Raw genomic sequence first — 20667 nt, 5'->3', positions numbered from 1 at the left:
GGGCCCAGCTTTCTTAATGTTGCTTCTCATAAAAGAGGGTCCAAAACACTTCTTACTTTTTAGAGTATAAAAGCAAACAGACATCAAAAGAGGTTGTGATTCTGGGATCCTGAGACATGCCCAAGTCGACCCCAGCGAGCACTGGACATGGGAGCTTTCACTTTTTAAAGCATTATTGGTATTTTGAGTATAGAGTGCATGAAGGAACACATACAGAGCAGTGGAACAAAGAAAAACAGGAAGAGTAGAAGACTATCATATGAAAGAGAAAAACATAGAAAAAGTGAGAGAAAAACAGGCAAGGGTGGAACTCTGTGGTCACAAGTCAGTGATCACAGGGCAGCAGTGGGTTTAATACAGGGATGGGGTGTGGGGTCAGGCAGGATTAGGGTGTGAGGACAGAGATGGGGCGCAGGGTCAGGGCAGGGATGCGGCGTGTGGTCACGGCAGCATGGGGTAGTAGGTTAAGTGCTTTTTATTTTGCTGTGTTTCCCTTTAAGTTTTCGTAGGTTAACATCTGATGCATGAGGGAACTGTGATGGAGAGAACCTGTGACTGAAAGCTCCTAGGTGAGAAAGTGTTGATAAGAGTAATAGAGTCATAAAATATTAGTACAGGGAAAGGCCTCAGAGATCATCTAGCTCAATGCTTTCACTTTATACATGACAAACTGAGGCATCGAGGGATGCAGAGGTTTTATCTGCGGCCACTCACTGAGCAGAACCAGGGCCAGAAGGAGCCCTCCTGCCATCGACCTCTTCACAAGGGCTTCCCTAACTTGTCCTGGGGCAGAGCATCTTGGAGGTCACAGGGGAGGCCACAGAACACCCATACATTAAATCTAATGGCTGAATATACAACAGGGTACAAAATCACATGATTGCTCTGAAGACTCTAGGGTAGTCACAGGGACCAAAAGTTTAAGGAAATTTTATGGGCAAAATTTAAGATTGAGAAAACGCTAACTTATTGTTTTCCTGCAAAACGTGAGACAATTGGCCCTCTTCTGACTACTTGAAGAGCGCTTCCTTCCTGGGAGTGGGGCTTTCCACGTGGTTTTACCGGAGGGGCTCCAGAGCCCACAGCCCCTGGCCCTGGGGGCAGAGCGGTGGGGTGAAGGGCAGGGACTGTGCTCTCACTGTGCACCACGGTCGAGTCCACCAAGGGGCCCACATCGGGGATGGCCACGGTGATGCTGGTGCTCTCAGTGGTGGCCTTGTCCGTGTTGGCCGTGATGCAGGAGAGGTCAGGCTCACTCTGGCTGACAGGTCTGCCCACGTCCAGCTGCACGTCCCCCAGCAGGGCTTGCTCACTACTGCCTTCTGCCTCCTGCTCCACCAATGCTGCATCCTTCCCCACTTCCAGCTCGGGGTGGGGTGGGACTAGGGGTGTGTCGGCCTCTTCAAGGGCTCCTGCCAGCCCGGAGCCTCTGGGCACCATCAGACTGTTGGTCCTGGGAGGAGAGAGGAGACGGCTGGTGCTCGGAAGCTGTTCCAAAACGGCTGATGCGCCTGGCAAGAGTGGAGGGTGAGGGCAGCCCCAGGAGCCCTGCTGAAGAACAGACAGCATGCCTCGCACCCCCACCCGGCCAGGCAGAGCGGAGCCAATACTGGGGCCATGCCCACCACCTTCTTCCCATCCAGCCATGACCCACTTCCAGCAGGAGATGCCCTGGAAGGACAGACCCTAGTTTCTGGGGGGACAGATCCCATTGCCTGTTATATTTACTCGTACCTTATAAAGGGTGCATCAGCATCATCTCCACTTTATAAGGGGACACCGAGGCTTAGGAAGGCTTATAGGGAAGGATTCCTAACACTGGCCTGTGTTACATGCCCCAGGGTACTCCTGTGACTCATTACCTCCGTAAGTCCTGGGCTCTCTCTTCTTCTTGGATTGTTGGTTCCTTGGCCCCATGGCTGCCCCTGGGCTCATGCTCCTTCACCCCCTCCGTGGGCACACCTGCATCCAGACTCCGCTCCTGGCTGGCAGATCTGCTCCGGGAGGCCGAGGCGGACTCCTTGCCTTCTGTCCTGACACGGCGGTGCCGGCTGCGCCGCTGACTCTGCCTGTGCCTGGCTCGGTCCTCGAAGGTCACCACAGTCTCTCCTCCTCCAGCCTCCTGCTGGGTCGGGTCACAGTTCCCATGACAGGGCCTGGCCAGCCACGGTGGTTCCCGTTTGCCCAGGGACAAGGGACTTCGCTGGTTGTCCAGGGTGCTGGACAGGTCCCCTCCGTCCCCCTTCAGGGACCCCCCATGGCTGATGCGCTCCTCCTCGCACTTTTCCAGGCCCAGACCCAGGGCCAGGCCCTCCATGGGCCTGGGTCTCCGGTAGAGGCTAGGGTGGGCATTGAGTGGGTTGAGAGGGCTCAACGGGTTGAGGGGGTTAAGGGGGTTCATGGGTGGGGCTTCCTCCTTGTTGAGGGCCTCCTGGCTGGACATCTGCATGTGCCTCCGCAGCTGGCTGGTGCGCTGCTCCCACACCGACATGTGGTGCCGGCGCCTCCGCTCCCTCCTGGCAAAGGGGAAATGGCAAGAGCTGTAGTCAGGACCTGACTGCTGCAGGCCAGGGTGGGCAGCCACGGGGGCCGTGGGAAAAGGGTCGCACACAAGGTGGGGGATCAAATAGGGGAGCCCAGCACCTGCTGACAGGAAGCACAGAAAGATGCAAGGAGCAGAGTAGGCCACGCATGGGAAGTCCTTGCACCAGCGCCTCCCAGTCCAGGGGCTTCCACTCTAACCCCTGCTCTGTAGTAGCTGAGGGTAGGGTAGGGATCAGATCCAGGACTGAGTTCCCCATCCCCAGGACCAGCTAGGATGCCAGTCCAAAGGCTTACCAGGTCTTCACTCCCTGTTCTCCTTTGCTTTCAGGGCATCAGCCTGTACCCACTCTGTGCCCACCAATGGTCCTTGATTCAAGCTGAGACCTTTTCCTGTCCACCCCTCTCCCTCCCCTTTCCCTCTGAGATCACAGCCTGGGCTAGCAAGGCCTGTGCAGTACAATGATCGGATACTACCAAAGGGTGAGGACAGTGGCAAAAGGACCCAAAAGGTCTTGGCATCACCCTCAAAAACTAAGAGTGCCATGGTCTCTTCCATGACAGCAACTAAAAACTACAGAGGACGATATGTGCACAGACCACCATCAGCTCATACTCAAAACCACTGTTGAACACTGCAGCTCAGGGGCCTAGAGGAGCACTCACATGATAGCAGGAACACAGGCGTGACACACACAGAACAGCACATGGGAGTGGGCTCACGGGGTAGAAGTGTAGTCACCTACCCTTCCCTCACCTGTGCCTGCAGGCACACACCTATGAACTATCAGGGGACACTCACATATACCCACACACACCCTGAGGCCCACACAGAGCTGTACACAACTGCCTATGGGAAAGGCACATCCCCCCAACACGAATTACCAACACGTGCCAATTCAAAGGCCAAATGGGGCAACAACACACAGGGTCACATATGTTGGGCACACACTGAGAAAAGCATACGTTGAAAGGTGCAGAGGGGCATGTCCACAGACCATGTGCACAGAACACGCACACACACACCAAGGCACACACTGACACGCACACCCAATGCCACTTTGTCCATGGCCAAGGACAAAGACACATTGTCCCCACACCCACACATAACCACTCACAAACACGCAAACCGGTACACACATACAGGTGGCTGCTGCGTGGCTCCCACATCGACATGTGGTGTCTTCTCCTTCTGTCTCTTCTGGGAAAGAAAAACGAACAGGTTCAGTTCACCCCAACCTCTAGGAACTTATGCCCCACAGCCACCAGCAGATCTCCAGAGGGAGGCACGGAGTCCTCCGCAGGTTCACACGTTCCCTGTGTGCCTGCCTGCCCTCTCTGGACTCCCAACCTTCAACTCCCCAGCACAGTGACTTTTGGTTCCTTGCTAATACATGGGTCTAGTTTTTGAAGCACACACGCAGATACACAAGGATAGACCTTTCCATATGTTATAGAGCTTCAGATGCTTCAATGGCATGCTCCACTGGCACTCACACTTTCACCTAAACGTCCTTCAGAGGCCTATTTTGGATATCCTGTAAGCTCTGATGGGTAGTTGGATTCCCTGTCCCTGATCATTTCTAGGATAGCACAGCACATTCACATGGGTGTGATTCCCCAGCTCATCGCTCCTATAGCAGATCCTGATTCCATCTCTCAAAACATGTGGGGGAACAAACACTCTGCCATGCATGCCACCCAGGCTACAAAGCAGCCCGTAACCAAAAGCAGGGCTGCCATTCACAAATTCCAGGACATGCGTAGAGTGCCCTGCATTTGTGCAATCCAGTGGCCCTGGCCACAGGCCTGGAGGTTTGGTCTAATCAGCTGGGTAAAGCATTGTATTCACCTTCTTAGCCTTGTATAGAAAGAAATCTCTTCCACACATACACTGTATCCTTTCAAACACAAGGCCAATGGAAGGCCTGAGTAACAGGGTATTAGCAGTACCTGCAAAAGCAGACAGGACACCTGGTAAAATGAGCCTGTCAGCACAGGGACAATGCTCAGGCGGAGAACAACACATGCTAGGCAAACTAACTCTGCTCGACTACCACACCTCACTCATCTGCAGAGGAGCCCAACACAGGGTGGGGCTGAAGGAGCAGAGGCAGCTGGTCTGAGACTCCCTGTGGGTGTCTGGAAGAGGCACAGTACACACATGTGTAGCTGCACACAAGTATCCATGACGCACACACCAATGTGGAGAACCTGTGAGCTCCTCAACAGAATCCCTCAGCATGGGCAGCCTGCAACGCAGTGAGGCACAGGTGAGGGCAGGATGCCAAGAAGCACAGGCAGCATAAAGAACTAGAAGCCCACACGCCAACAGGCAGCATGCACACCCACCAGGGAAAACGCATCATGCCACCTATTTTCAATTTCTCCAATACTTAAATACCAGCCCTTCCAAAGCACATGTGTAAGAGCGTAAGGACATGAATAGGTTCTCTCTCACACGCACACACACGAACGTGGGAATACACACACACACACACACACACACACACGCACACACACACACACAGACACACACACACAGGGGCCAGGCAAAACAGAGACCAACCTCTAACTCCCACACAAATCAGACACACACTTTAAACCTCCTTCTCCTCTCTACTCACATATGCAAAGATCCAAATTTACATTCATACCTAAAACCACACAGAGAAGCATCCATGTATCGCCAACTCATGTGAATGTGACCTCGTGTACACCCCATAAGATGTGGAACAGGAAGGGCAAATAGGATTCTTCCATTTCAAAGATGGGGAAACAGAGGTTCTGAGATCCTGAGTAGTTCTCTATCTAAGGCCACAGAGCATGCTAGTGACAAAACTGTGACCAGCACTCAGGCACTTGGGTGTGCGACAATGCTCTGTCCATGTTTCTCCATGGACAGCCACATTTGCACTCAGTTATGCTGTAGTCCCGCAACCAGCAGTCTCACCCGCACACCTCAGCAGGGCACACACACCCTGAGGTCGCTCACGCCAGAGGCGGTCATCTTGCAGCACAGGTGCAGCAGCCAAAGCCTGGGTCTCTGCTCTTCTTGGATGTCTGCAGCACCTTCTCTCACTGCGCTGTGCCTGATGCACACTCTGCTCAATTCCCACAGCCCTGTGCCTACCCACATTTCATTCATTCTTTCATTCCATAAATAGTGTTTCTGCTCTGGGCCAAGCATCGTCCTAACTCACATCTCTCCAAATCCACTTCTCCCCCAGGCTTCCTCATCTCAGGAAATAGAACCACCCACCCCTAAGTGACAGCCAGTCCTACCCATCCGCAGTTTTAGATACCTGTGTGTGTGTTTAACCCAAATTCATGAGTTCAGGGAAGGTAGGATAGAAACCACTCAAGGCCCAGAGAATATCTAGAGAGGAAGGAGTTGTTTGGCCTTTCCCCATCAATCTTTAATGAATTGGGGGATGGAATTCCACCTCCTAAGGGTCCCAGACCTTTCCCACAGACAGCCCAGGGTGACCCACCCAGTCCTCATGCAGGCTCAGAGCAGCAACAGAAATTCCATGTTTTTCTAGTCATTTCTTAGCCTCTCCTTCAACCCTTCCTCTTACCATGCAGAGACCAGGCGCCCAAGTCGACTGCCCCTAGTTCTACCATCAACCCCAGATCCAGCTTCCCTGAAAGAGTGTGTACTCACTGCTCTACCTCATCACCTCCTATTCTCTGCCTAATCCACTTCAACTGAATTTTGTTCCCTCTTGGCCACTGAAGCCGCTTTTGTATGGTTACTAAAGCTTTCATTTTGCCAAATCCAATGGTCCCTTCTCTGTCCTCACTGTCCGTGATCATTCAACAGTGCATAGCAGCCCTGCCCACTCCTCCTTGCTGCAGAGTTCTCCTCTACAGGTTTCCAGGACACCGAGCTTCCCTGCTCTTTCTCCTGCCTCCTGGTTGCACCCCCTTGGTCTCTGGTCTCCTGTGCTGGCTTCTCCTCTGCCAGACCTTCTGTCCTCAGCCCCTCTCTTCTCCATCCCCACTCTCCTTGGGTCACCTCACCCCCACTCAAGGCTTAAATACCATCCAAATACAAATGCCTTCCCCTAAATCTTTATATTAATCCTGACTTCTCTTCTAAGCTCCAGATGCATCTAACCCGGGGCCTATCCAACACTCGGATGCCTTAGATGCATCTCACATTTAATGCAGCCAAAATGAACTCCGCCTTTCGGCCTTTCTCCAGGATATCAGTAACCACCAGCACCTTCTGCCCAGTTTCTCAAAACCGTAAAACCTGGGAGCAATTTCTGTTTCTTTTTTTTCCATCCTCGCCCTTACCACATACAATCCATTAGCTTGTTCTATTGGCTCTCCCTCCAAAATACAGACTGAACAGGATCACTTCTCATGTCCTCCATTGCCACCATGCTGGTCTAAACCATCACCTCTCACCTACTTGAACACTAGGAGCCAAGTCTGACTCCCTGCCTCCACTCCTGGCCCATACAATCTCCACAGAGCAGAGTGACCTTTTAAAAGTGTAACTCTTTCCACTAAGCATCCTTCCACTTTAAGTCCTCCCATGGTTGCAGTTAGAATAAAAGCTAAAATCCTTCCCCTGAGCCTTATAGACCTGCAAGCTGGCTGCTGCCCACCTCTCTGGCCTTGTCTCTGGCCTTGTCTTATATCTCTCCTTCTTCAGTACACATCAGCTACACTGGACCTTGCTAGGGAACACTCTTCCTCCAAAATACCACACAACCATTTTCTACACATTTAGATCTTTGCTGGAACACTGCCTCTCCAGAGAACCCTCCATATTGCCCTAAGATACTTCTCCCCACCCCTGTCCTTCTCTGCCTTATGACCCTGGTTTTCACTTTAGACTTTGCCACGACCTGAAATGATTTGTATGTTCATCACCCATCCCACTCACTGAAACAAGAGCCCCGTGAGAGCACAGTCTCTGTCTTGCTCATTGCTGTATGCTCAGGAACAGTCCCTGGCCTGGAGCAGGTGCACTCCCTCATCAATAGTTTTGTGCATTGAGGAGCTGGCCATCAGCACAGGAGCCCCAGGGCAGTGAAGGGGCAGCAGACTCACTCGATAGAAGGCATGTTGGGTGCAGACATCGGGCTGACCTCCTTGGCTTTCTGCAGTGCGTGTTTCTGGTTGAAAGCCTCTTCTTCCTCCTGTTCATCCTAGACAAAAAGGGGAGATGGCTTTGCCTGGGATCCCCATGAAGGAGAGCAGTTTCCTTTGGCTCTCCCCAAGAGTTCTGAAGACCAGATGAAGTGAAGAAGGCAGAGGAAGAGGTTAAACAAAGCAGTAGGAGGTTAGGTTGGCTCGGAGACCTCCACTGGCCAGAAGCCTCACAGCTCTTGCATGGTCAGCAATTGTTGTCTCCATGGAGCCCCCACGGGCTGCTCAGGAGAGCCGGGAGAAGTCTACCCCAAGCCTCAGTCCTCAGGGGAGCTGGCCATGGCTGGGGAGGTCAACAGCAGGAGCCAGCACTTCTCAGAGGTTCTTCAGTTTATGGAAGTGACCAAGTAGGGACTTTCCAGGCAAAGCCCCCTGAAGAAAGCACCTAGACTGAGTACCCCATCATGGTGTCTTCCCCACACAACTAAGTGGCCCCGCCCTGGGCACTCAGGCAGAAACCTCATCCCTCACCTGCATTCCTGCTTGTAAGTGTCCCCTCTATGGAAAACCAGTTCAGGTAACATGACTAGATCTTTTAAGGATACATACATATTCATAGCACGGTATGGCTTTCACATACGTCATCTTACTTGATCCTCACAGTAATCCTGTGAGAGATGCAAGGCAAATATATCATCCCCATCGTAGGAAACCTATGCTAATAGAGATTGGGAGTCCAGCCAAAGCTAAAGCAGCCAGGAAGGGGCAGGTGTGGGACTTGTAGCCAGTTTTTCAGATACTAAAGCTAGTCTTATCCCTACCATACCCTGCAAATAAGAAGATCCTGAAGGATAAGCAGGCAACACATAGAGTACCTGGAAGCAGCTCAGAAGTATTACCAGGATGCTACGTGCCTCTGCTCAACCAAGTTTGCATTGTATAAGGAGAAGAGCTTTTACTTATCTCCACAGACCATCCCACTGCAATTAGTATTCTCTCCTCCCCTGGAGAAATGAATCAGAGAAACAAAGGAGCTGCTCTTTGAGAAATGCTGTATCTGGCTTCATTGGAACTTCTGCAGGATGAGCACAGCCACTGAAATACCCCAGAAGCCATAGCCCAGGAACTGTGATGCTCCTGGCCCCCCTCACACCCAAGCCCAGAAGGGTTAAGTCACATGATTGGGGTCACACAGCCATAGGTCACAGTAGCAGAGGTGAAACTTAAATCCAGGGTTCTAGTGTTTTCTTGACTCTCCACGATAATCTTGGAAAGAACCCCTCTGAGGGCTCATAGAGATTAAGCTGTTGTTGTCTGTATCTTATGAGTAACACAGACTAGTTGAGGTTCACCAAACTCAACGAAAGTGAACCATGCTTCCATCAAGGGTGTGTGGTTCTCCAACTGCCCTGAAGCTTCCAGAAGGGGCCTTCCAAGCAGGCCTGAGTCAAACAACGCATACTTTCACAGAGAGCTATAAAGACCAGAGGATACCCAATGGCACAAGAGAACCACCAGATCCCCAGAGAACAATTCTTACCTTGGTCAGCTCCTGGGCATTGGCCAGGTTGTCCACAGCGATGGCCAAGAACACATTCAGCAGTGTGTCTGGGGGAGAAGAGTTAAGGACGGGCAAGGAAGAAAAGCAAAAGGCTTTAGCAAGGCACTAACAAGACCAGCAGCTACCCCAAAGAGTCACTTAAGCAGAGGCTACAGGAGGGGAGAGGGAGATGTCAGCTAACTGTGTCTGGAAGAGAAAGAGGATATGTTTTCCCTCCTTCCCCATATCATCTCTTTACACAGGACAAAGAAATACCTGAATCAAACCACCCAGAGGGCTAGAAGGGGTGAGGCGGGCTTTAGACAGCTATGGCCTCTACCATTAGCAATAACAAATAAGAGAATCATTGATCAACAAGATGTGTAGGGAGCTTAGCATAGGAGCTCATCTCTCCTTTCTGGGAGGACGGCACTGAATCCCTCCTAGACCAAAGGGCATTATGCGATTCTGTCCTTAAGGGAAAGAAATGAGAGTCCACAGCCCATGTTAAGCAGCTCTCAATAATGGGACACTAGCTTACTTCTCTCATTCTTCTTGTTAGGGTCCTAGAAAGCTTTCTAGGTTTCATCGAACAAAATGTCACAGAGTAGACATGATCCATTATGAAATCCATTTCTATTCCATGTTCTCACTCTTGAAGTCCCAATTTTCCAAATATCTTTGAGGGCCATGTGCTGTGAAACATAAAATTGGTGCTAGCATAAAAGTCTAGCTTTCCACCTGGAAGAAAGTAAAGCTACTCCGGGTAGAACAAGGCACGGACAGACCCCAAAAGGCTGTCATTCATCTTACTGGGGCAACGAGGCCCTGACAGCATCCCTGTTTTCTAACTATACCCCAAAGGCCTAGGAGAACCCTTTCCTCGGCTGGATTCCACAGGAAATGTCAGAATGTGATTGAAAACCTGCTACAGCTACAGCGATGTGTGTATAAGCAATATAAAAATAAATAAAAATTCCCCAAATGCAACGCACACGATTTAGTTGCCTGAATGGTTTAAGACCATTCTCCTAAGCGTGTTTTCAAGGAAGGTTTGGAAAGTCTTCCCTTCTGGAGATTAAACATACACTATTAATATGGTTCTTACGTCGCTGGAATAGTTCTCGGTTACCCTTGCTCATGGGCAGAGCCTCCACACACCCAGGATTCTCTGATCCCCAACTTTGTTCTACCCTCTGAATCCTCCTTCTTTCAAGCTTCTCCCTCATTTGACAGACTCAGGAAACAAAAGGGCACAGAGGCTGTCTCTGGGTTCATCCCTGGGCACATGGAGGCACTGCCCAAGCTTACACAGAATCCGGGGCCTCTGACTTCTCCCCACTGATGCCCTGCTCCTGCTTCCCCCATCCTCACGTGAGCCTTAAGAGTAACAGGAAAATCAAGGTGCCATTGTGACAAACTGGCCTTCTATTTCTGTGACTCACTGCATAGCTTTCTTTTTATGAATTTCTCGTGTTTAGTTTATAGTCTGCTCTGACCCCTAGAAGTTTACAAGGCAGAAAACAAAAAGGAGCATCTCTTTTTGGGGACTATGGAAAATGCAAAACTTTGGCTGTATCACATGACTGTCCCTTAGTACATCAAGCAATGTCCATGTCCCCTCCCCCTGCATCCCCACCCCCAAGCTCTACCACCACCACATCCACCACCACTCCAATACCTCCTCCAATGCTGGTCCAGGCAGGCAGGCACCATAAAGAGAAGAATCACAAAAAGGATACAGTTTCCAAACAAGGTGAGCACAATGAAGTAGATGGCTGACCACATGCCCGAGCTGACCCCTCCCTGGGAGCGGATCCCATTATACATCACCTCATTCCAGTCCTCACCTGTCAGGATCTACACAAAGCAAACAGGCAGATCAGAAACCGGGCTGGTGGAGAAAACGGAGACCATGCAAAGGGAAAATTCTAGGCCTGGGTCTTTTCCATCTACCCCATGCTTGGCCATCCTGCCAGGGATGGAACTACAAAAAAAAAGTCGTTTCCATGAATAATCCTAAACTTTCTTTTGACAGGGAAGGGAATTTTAGGTATTAAAAATAGGAGACCATCAAAAAGAAAGATACTCTTCCTCAAACTGTAGAGTCTCTCCCACCTCCAGCTTTGCCAGGCCTTTGTGGGAATCACACAGATCAGGTGGTCTGATCATTACCTAATTGTCCCCAAGCTGCCAAGATACAGTTTCTGAGACAGCAGCATTACTGGAAAGAGCTTTGTGGGCTCCAGTTCAGGAAACTCGGGTTCTGGTTCAGCCTCAGACTCTCACTATGTTTTTCTTTAGCTCTAAGACACTATTGATTTTGAGTTTTCCCCATGATTTAAAAAATTGGGGTTTTCTGGAGGTGGGGATGGAAAAGATACCTCATTAGATGGACACATGGGTTAGAAGATGCCTTCAGATTTCAGAAAACCATAAATGAGATTCATGATTGAATGTCTCAGACTCAGTGTCTCATGCAAACTCACAGGTGTAGGGAGAAGGACAATGAAATGATCACAATAGAGCCCTCGCATTGTGGGTATGACCAGAGTCACAGACATCCTAGGGGGTGCACTGGTGATGATCATCCAACAAGAAAGAGCACCCCATTCCCTGGAAGGAGCCGGCAAAGGAAAAACGGGATTCTCCTGACACCCTGAGACATCATCGTCTTGTATTTTGTGATCCAAGGGATGCCACATAACATTTCTGCACTGTCAGTTGGCCTCATACCTGGAACACAGTCATGATGGCTGCAGGGAAGGTATCAAAATTTGCTGAAGGAGTTCCATCATTAAAGTTAAACCTGAAAAGGAAATTCAGAGATAGTGGAATGAAAATCTCACATACCAAGTCTCCCCTCCCCAAGATTACACAGTTTTCATCACTTTCTCCTCTCTCCACATCCCCTCGCCCCTTCCCTACTTTTTCCCCATTCTGTATAACTTGTGAAGGTGGTGTCAGTGACTACTGTTGAACTACGCATCCTGCAGGGTGCGGGTAGAAGACACGGTTTGGGCTGATCATCATTACCAGGATCCATGCTGTACATTTCAGCGACAGCACCAAAAGGATGGACCCTGGAAACGAGGACCCTGTATACTGAAAGGGTTAAAGGCAGAGACAGCCATTCCACATGTGCACCCAGTGGTCAATTCGGGCCATGGACAAGAGCAGACAAGACGGTAACATGGTGATCAAATTAATGACCCTGGCATCTACTGGCTTAAGACTGGGTTTCGAGATTGATTTGGATGGAAAGCTCTTTTGTGCTTACCTGCCTCCAAACAGCTGCATTCCTAGGAGAGCAAAGACAACAATGAAGAGGAAGAGGAGGAAGAGCAAACTGATGATAGACTTCATGGAACTCATCAAGGAGACCACTAGATTCCTCAGGGATGCCCAATACCTGCAAAACCCAGACAATGTTACAGCCGCGAACACTGAATACCAAGTCAACCCCTAGTCCAGCTCGGCATCTGCCTTATAATCTGTGGAATAACGTGCATTCATATGCCTGTAGGAAGTGGAGGTGGCAGAAACATGTTGCTCCCATGGGGAATGTGGCACAGGATCTAGGACCATAGATATGTTTCTGGTTTGATCTTTGGAGACAGAGGAGGTGCTGAAGAATGGAATGAGGGTTGGGGCAGGGAAGGGGAATGTGCTGTAAGGGGGAAAGAGGAGATGGAAGGAAATATAATAAGGCAAAGAGAAGGTTCCACTCTCAAAGGTGGTTGGCAAGAGTCCAAATTCTGATCACTTACTTGGTTATTTTAAATATTCTTAGAAGTCGGAGGGCTCGCAAGACACTGATTCCAAAAGATGTACCAGGTCTGAAGATTGCCCAGACCACTTCAAAGATACTGCCCACTGTGACCTGAAGGGGTAAACCCAGCCACAGTGAGAGGAGGAGAAGGGGAGGGAGGGGCATTCTGGTATACAGCACTCAATCAACAACTCTCCTTGGGGTAGGATATGGTGAAATTACAACTCTCCCCTCCCCACCCAGCCCTACGTCCAATTGGCTGCCTTCACAAATAGGTAGCCCAAAGAGAAATGAGACTCTGAGACCTCTCTTCCTCTGCTCTCTGCTCCTCTTCCTGAATGTAATCCTTTGTACTGTAGATCGGTTTACTGACTCCAGTCCTTGGTGAAAACTACAATAGCCAGTCACCAGTTCCACACAAATTTAATAGCCATAGCTGTCCTGACATCACAACACCAGACAAAGGAGTGGTACTCAAACCAAGGAAACTAATTTTGTATTAGTACAAGTTGTGTTCCAATACAGAAGTCTCAGAGAAGGTCCATGTGCTCCCATCATCCTAGAATTTAGGGCTAACAAGAAAGTTTCACACCCCAGTACACTAAGTATCTTTTAGTCACTGTAGACCCACATCCCCAGTGCAGTCCTTGTTGACATAGGGTCTGATTGCTATAGGAAGGAGCAATTTCAAATTAACATTTCAATTTTTTTTTGTTTTAATTACACACTTATTGTATGTCTACTAGGTTCTAGACATGGTGCTAGGAAAAATAAAAATCAATCCTCGCAGCAATGCTGAAAAGCACGTACATGAGGAAACTAAGGTTAAAATGGTCTATCATTAGCTGCTATACCTGAAAACTGCCCATACTCAGAACCATATGTTCCAAGTTAAAATGTAGACTGGCAAGTGCTCAAGATCTTCAGCACCTAACCGTAGCTCTGGCAGAAAAAGAACTGGGTTTGGCAGAAAGAGAAGTGGTTCAGGAACCCAATGTTCTGCGACTTAGATCTACTGCTAACTGGGTATGTGAACTTGCACCTGACGTCTTCTGTCTGCTCATGTGTAAATGGGAAGTCTAATTCTCCATATGTAAAATAGTGCATAGGACTCCTATAAGCAGAAAAGGACCGAGAAAAAGCAAAAAAATATGTGATAGCACCTTGAATATCAACATTAAATATCAACATTATGTAAAAGTAAACAGCTAGATGAAATATTCAGTGTGGGTACTTGCTAATATAAGGGTGCGTGTGTACATCTAGACAATTAACTCAATTTTAAACCAAGGTAGAAAAAACCAACTATATAAGCTTCTCTTTCTTATGGAATCACCTCCAGAATCAAGTCCTTTGTCCTTCTCTCCTAGGCTTCCCCCAAGATAATAAGTGGTTCAAAACTCTGGCTCTGGGTTGCTTTGTAAAAACTCATTGAGCTATATACACTTAAGCATGCACACTATAGTATTATGTGTTATACTTCAATAAAAACATTAAAAATCAAAGAACTTAAAAAACCCCACATAAGCCCTTGCATGGCACGGATTCACTCACTCCCGAACTCCCTTTAGCTAATCTTATCTTACCGCCTTTTATAAATTCTGATTTTAATGCTTCCTGCTGAGTAGTGGAGCAAGCTGCTTATCTAAAACCATGGCATATCAACATGAAGCAGAAGGACAGGCTTCTAAAGACTTACCCCAAAATCAAAGCAGTTGAATGAAGAATGAAAATAAAGGCGAGGCCCCATGCCATACATCTTCAGGGACATCTCCAAGAGGAAGAGTCCCAGAAACAAAAATTCTGCATAGTCTGAAAGTATTAAAAGTAGAAGCATTTGTTCCACAAATGGTGTGCACTCCCACACTCCCCAACTAACACACTCAGCTGCAGAGGAGCCCGCAAGAACACATCGCAAGGATGCTCAATGACCGTGTTGGTGCTGGGCAAAGCCTCAGAATGTCCAAGTTCTCAGATCCACAAAGATCCCCAGGCATGCTCAACAGATCAGCTTTGCTCTCTTTCAACAGGTGAGTTTGTCACTGGCCTTTAAATGGCAGATGGCCCTCAGAGGAGAACAGAAGGACTTTACTGTGACTTTGATGAAAGAGCTGGATTTCTCCCTACGCACACCCAGCAGTGACAGGCCTTCATTCACATCCAGTGGCAGTCTTATCCAGAGCTGACCTATAAGTTCTCTTTGGGTCTATCTGAGGTATCCACTGCGCTAAGAACTTTCTTCCCTGAACTTTTGTGACCAAAACTCTCTACGGCATTGAGCCTCCTTAAGAAACTAAGTGAAGGCCTTGGAGTACCCAACACTATCTTACTGACTCATCAGCAATGATTTGTTTGCTTGACTCCACACTGGGTGGAAGCTGGGAAGAGCCATGTGATCACCCAGCCCTCTTGAGGACAATGCTGACCTCGTGCACAGTGTGCAGAGGCAGAACTCTGGGCTGGCAGGACCACTGCCAGGCCTAGCTCAGCACTTCGCTCTCTCCCATTCATTCACACACCAATCTGGCTGCCCATATGAGGGCCCAGCAGTCACTGTTCACTTACAGAGGAGGTGGGTGAGCCACTGGGGCTGATTGTGATGGACGATGGCCACACAGGCGGTGTTGAGTGCCACGAGGCTCAGCACAATCCAGTAAAACACCTGGGATTTAACCATGTGGCGAATGGAGATGCGCAGAAGCCTTTCCTTGTGCCGGAAATAGGAGGCCCCGTTGACCTTCGCACTTTTGATACTAGCTCGAGCAAGAGGTGTGCCTAAGGGGGCAGAAGTGAGGAGGAAGAATGAGGCTGCAGAACATCCTGGGATCGCCCTCCTTGGCTGGGGGCATTCAAAGGGCAAGGTGACCCCCACACTGCAGGCCTGGGCAGTCCCCATGTTATGGGCTAAGTAGTTTCCTCAGGCAGAGACCTTGTTTTTCCTGCTCTGGGCACTCTCGGTCCTAGAAAATTGAAAGATTAACAGGCAGGACACCAGGCAAACACCCAGTGTCTTGAATCTTAATAGGATCATGTTTATGTTTGCAACAGATTGGGCTTCTCTCTGCCCTTTCCTTTTAAATATGCTTCAGGAACCGGAATCCTTCTGCCATGTTTGTGATGTATCTACCACTGGTAGCCTAAAGCAGCAGTGAGCTTTGTAAGTCTCTTCTGCTTCTAAGGATGGAGTGAGACCCTTCCCTTCTTCTGGGGAGGACAAATATGCCATCAGCCAGAATCTCTAAGAGAACCTGGGATTGAACACCAGTCATGTTAAAGGGTTGTTGATAGGAATTAGTTTAAATTTCACTTGATGGAAGTAGGTGGGTGCTACCGCGGTTAAGCAAATGACTTCAAGTTCTCACTTCTGGGTCACTAGAAGAAATAGGTCTTTAGAATCCTTTGAATAACATCCCAAAGTGGGTTCTCATTATCTCACCCAGGACAGAGAAGATACGTACATCTAAAATGAGAAACATCTGCCACATTTGAAGAACCTGGCTTGGATTCTTAGTCCTAAACTCCATGTTTCATCCCCTGGTTCCTTTCCCCCACCCCGTAAATCAATGTCATCTAGATCAGACTCCCATGGCTTTCCTTAATAATGTCCCTAAGTTCTGGATCCTTTGGATTCTTTTCCTTCTTGTGGTGCTCCTTAAAAGACAGGATCTTCCTTGCATGAGATTCAGAGAAGTAAAAGCAGCTCTAACTGGGTCCACTCACCCACAGAGGAGATGTCAACACAGTGCTCATCACTGGAGTCTCGGGTCATGGCCTCTGTCCGGCTCCTCTTGATGGTGGCCCTTCGAAGCACTACACCCAGGAAGGGGAAGGCCAGTGAGAGGCAGGTACACCCAGATCATTCTGGACAAAACTTTGAGGACTATAGGCAAGAGGTCTTGTGGAAGGTCCCTGTGCCACAGGCATCTGCCTTTAATACCTGAGCCAGGATGACTGAAATCAGGAATGTCTACAGAACCCCAAGCGCTGCACTTGCCAGCACCTTCTGAAACACAAGGGCTCTGGAATCCTGGCTAGAGCTTATCTAATTGCAGTAGGCAAACAAGTACTCTGTATCTATTTGTTCTGGTTTTTCATAAACAATACCACTTCCCAGTAATGAAAGCTGTCCCCAGATGGTCCCCACAAATTTTAAAGAAGATCCCTTTATATGCCCTTGGTTGTACGATGGTCTTTTCACCACCCAGTATCAATCACGAGCCCTGGAACAAAGCACCTCTTGGGTTTCATTCTTATCACCTTAAAAGGCATTTGATCCGATGAGGGATTTAATGACAGAGCGCCTTTCCTTTCAAATCCCAGGGCACCCCACTTTTATTTCTTTCTCCTCTTTTGATCAAAAGAGATCTCAAAGGATTTAAAAAAAGAGAAAGAGATTGGCACTGCCTGCCTATGAGGGGCAGAGGCAAACAGGGAAAGGCGTTGGAGCACTTCCTTACCTTCTAAGGCTGAGGTCCCAGCATTTTTATTTTCTTCGGCAAGCATGACTTCCTCTATATGGAAACAAATGATTTAGTAAATTAGCTGTAAATGCCAAATTATTTTGCAAAAGGAAAATCCTCAGGGACAGCTCTGGCTCCAGGGCAACGAAGAGAGAGCAGAGAGCTCAGCGCCTGTCATGGGCACCAGCATCGGAAAGAAATCGAGTGTCACAGGAGCAGAGGGCACAGAAGAAACGAAAGGCAGGTCTTCAGGGAGGGGTGCTGGGGGATGACTGGTAACGTTCAGCCCTGCGTCTGATACCCTCGTTCAGGAGGATACCTCCTGTGAGGAGACAGGAATGAGTGAGCTTTTAAACTAAAATCCCCTAAACTGATAGGAATGAAACATTTCCATTTTTGTTTTTGTTTACCCAGATTCCTGTCTCTCCTCACCCCTTAGGCCTTTTCTAGCAATGGGAGCTTCCTCAGTTTCTCATCTGTGCCCCCAGGTTGTAACATCTACTCCCTCGTTCAGGAGTAGACCCTGTTTTGTTCAGTTGAGACCATGTTTTGGGCTCTATTCTAGATAGATCTTTGAGGAGAGGGCAGAGGAAGATGCCTAAAGGTCCTCAGAGACAGGAGCAGAGCTGGTGGCCTTGCTTCTTGTCTCCTCCACCCCATCCCGCCTTGGCTGAGCAGAGCTTCAAAGAGGCTCCGGCCCATCATGAATTTGTCCCTGTGGTATAATAAAAAATAAATATTTGGTTTTTGTCTCTGGTTCCTGGCACAGAGCTTGTCTTTTGTATGCTAATGAGATGACTCAAGGAGGGGGAGAGAGGCCCTAGATAGCTTAGGGATGGTGGCTGGTGGCCAAAAAACTAACCACATGATCGGAGGGTTAACCTTTCAGCCTGTCCCCACCCCCGCCTCTGGGGAGGAGAGAGGGGCTGAGAAGAGTGACTCACCAAAGGCCAAGGATTTGATCCCACAGGCCTACCTAATGAAATCTCCATAAAACCCCATAAGTGATGGGCTGTGGGGAGCATCTGGGTTGATGAACATGTTGCTGTGCTGGCAGGGTGGGGTGGCAGAGCAGTCCTGGAAGCTCGGTGCCCCTGCCTCATTCCTTGACCTATGCACCTGTTCCACTGAGCTATTCCTGAGTTGTATCCTTTATAATCAACCAGTAATAGGAAGTATAGTTTTTCCAGAGTTTTGTGACTCATTCTAGTGAATTATTGAAACTTTGGGGGTTGAAGAAGGGGTTGTGAGAACCTACCCCACTTCGTAGTTGGCCAGGCAGAAATGCAGTCACCTGGGGACCCCTCTTTTGGCTGGCATCTGATGTGGGGGCAGTCCTATGGGACTGAGCCTCTAAACCTGTGGGGACTTCACTAATGTTGGGAAGTATTTAGTGTCAGGATTGAATTGAATTGCTGGACACCCAGTTGGTGTTGGAGAACTGACGAACTGGGTGGTGTTGGAATGGAGTATCTGGTTGCTGGTGTTTGGAAAAGACAACACGCAGTCCTCTGGACTCTCTCCTCTTGGTCTCCCCAGGGATGGTGCTGCACCGCAGTGAGCTGTTATCCTCTGAGGAGTATTACAAGTATTTTCTACCAAGACTTGGAATAAACTTCACTAGCATCCCTCCACATGTACCAACAGCAAAGCCCTCTGTCCTATGTTAGGTGGGATCCTAAGTGCCCTATTGGGAGTGATATGGTTGAGTTTTGATCTCAATCCATAGGCCAGAGAGCTGGAGGCCTTGGCAATCATTCCCTAAGATCCCAACTGCCAGGGAAAAGCTTGCTGCAGACCCTATTAAACAATGGTTTAATTTAAGCACTTGTAACAAGTAAAAGGACAGTAGGAAAGGTTAAAGTCATTACCATAATTCCACCTGCATATAAAACTGAAAGTATATAATGCATTTCCCAGGGAGGGGAATATTTTGAGGCTTTGATGATACTAGGCAGGATGGCCATTATACCAACTCACAAATGTTTGGCTTTCTTTTTTTAAGTACAGCCTCAGGCAAAATGCTAAGTTAACAGGTTAAGTGTTATTGGTGGGGGGCTCCATCCTGCAGACATAGCGGGTTTTAAAGTCATTTGGTAGCACATGTTGTTTGAAATTAGGTCCTTGTTAAACTATCTCACAGCAACATTAATTACTTTGGCCAGAGAGTCACTTTTGCTATGCAGTGTCTGGGCTTCAGGGTGGGCAGATCTGAGGACCCCAGAGGCAGATGGAAGGAGGGTGGTGCTGCTGAGGATCTCTGGGAAGTTCCTGAGGACTGTGGATGTGCTGAAACCACCCCCATCCCCCCCAACACCTTTTGCCAAGTTCGCTTTAGAACTTGAGTGCCTTTCCAGGAAAATGTAACCCATATGTCTGTGATTCACTCACGCTCCATTTGTAAAGGGAAGGGCCAGGAAGCAAAATCTGACGTTGCAGTGCGTCTTTTTTCTTAGAAGGAGGAGAGAGCTGGCTTTGCCAACTAGAAGAAAGGGAAGCCTTAGAATTTTGCAAGTTTTTGCAAAGCAGAATCACGAAGAGTGAGTGGCACACAGTGTAGCCTGGCCCTGGGTGGTGTCACTGTCAGGGCTAGGAGGGTGCTTCTCTGGACTGCTTCCAGCTTGCTCCATGGTCTGTCAGATGGCTCCTCCACCAGGGAAGCGAAGGACAGTTGGGAATGTCAAGCTGCCTGCCTGGCCTGGAGGCAAATCTCAGCCTCCCATGATAAAGGCTGAGTTACATACCATGTGGGAAGAGGAAGGGGAGCCTCGTGTTCACCTCACGCCTGCACAACCACCTTGGAGGAGAAAGGGCAACACGGAAGCACCATCAGCACGCATCGCTCATGCTTTTAGAGGCGAGAGGGAAAGGTGGATAGTCCCAGTCGAGGGTGTGTATCTGGCTTTCAATCATGCGTGCATTCTCTCAGCCCTTACACATAATCAGAAGTTGACCTCAGAGCTTATGGAGGGCTTTCATGCATTGGCAGAGTAAGAGGGTCAAAGTGTCATTCCACAGCTCCCACAGAAGAATTAGGCTCAGGCAACTAAGCATCAAATCACACTCCTAAATTTTCCTGTGTGACCTCACATTTATGCTACTTTCTACGAGAAATAGAGAAAAGATGTTGTCATCATGTGTATTGTTTTATTAAAAAAATCACTCTTTGCTCAAAAAGAAAATGAAGATATATGACACCAATGCAATCCAGTCTTTAAAATAATAAAGCAAGCAAATGCATCCTG

The 20667-nt window shown here is 48.8% G+C and overlaps 1 protein-coding gene across 3 annotated transcripts in view; it reads right to left on the bottom strand.

Moving 5' to 3' along the window:
* Positions 1-20667, bottom strand: part of CACNA1E (calcium voltage-gated channel subunit alpha1 E) — a 310184-nt gene that overhangs the window by 60435 nt on the left and 229082 nt on the right. For 2 of the 3 annotated variants that reach the window (XM_063103647.1, XM_063103648.1), the window contains exons 9-21: positions 17420-17473; positions 16683-16772; positions 15528-15737; positions 14662-14774; positions 12961-13073; positions 12471-12602; positions 11927-11999; positions 10933-11050; positions 9191-9258; positions 7612-7709; positions 3686-3742; positions 1863-2516; positions 1140-1453 (exon numbers count right to left, since the gene is read on the bottom strand). In XM_063103647.1, the coding sequence (XP_062959717.1) occupies positions 1140-1453; positions 1863-2516; positions 3686-3742; positions 7612-7709; positions 9191-9258; positions 10933-11050; positions 11927-11999; positions 12471-12602; positions 12961-13073; positions 14662-14774; positions 15528-15737; positions 16683-16772; positions 17420-17473 (2094 nt within the window). The remainder of the gene's footprint in view (positions 1-1139; positions 1454-1862; positions 2517-3685; positions 3743-7611; positions 7710-9190; positions 9259-10932; positions 11051-11926; positions 12000-12470; positions 12603-12960; positions 13074-14661; positions 14775-15527; positions 15738-16682; positions 16773-17419; positions 17474-20667) is intronic. The other variant, XM_063103649.1, reaches the window with a different exon arrangement.

Source organism: Cynocephalus volans, chromosome 8 (assembly GCF_027409185.1).
Source record: "Cynocephalus volans isolate mCynVol1 chromosome 8, mCynVol1.pri, whole genome shotgun sequence".
NCBI classification, from domain to species: domain Eukaryota; kingdom Metazoa; phylum Chordata; class Mammalia; order Dermoptera; family Cynocephalidae; genus Cynocephalus; species Cynocephalus volans.
The sequence above is the reverse complement of the archived record's forward strand: the minus strand, read 5'-3'. Positions and strand labels throughout refer to the sequence as shown.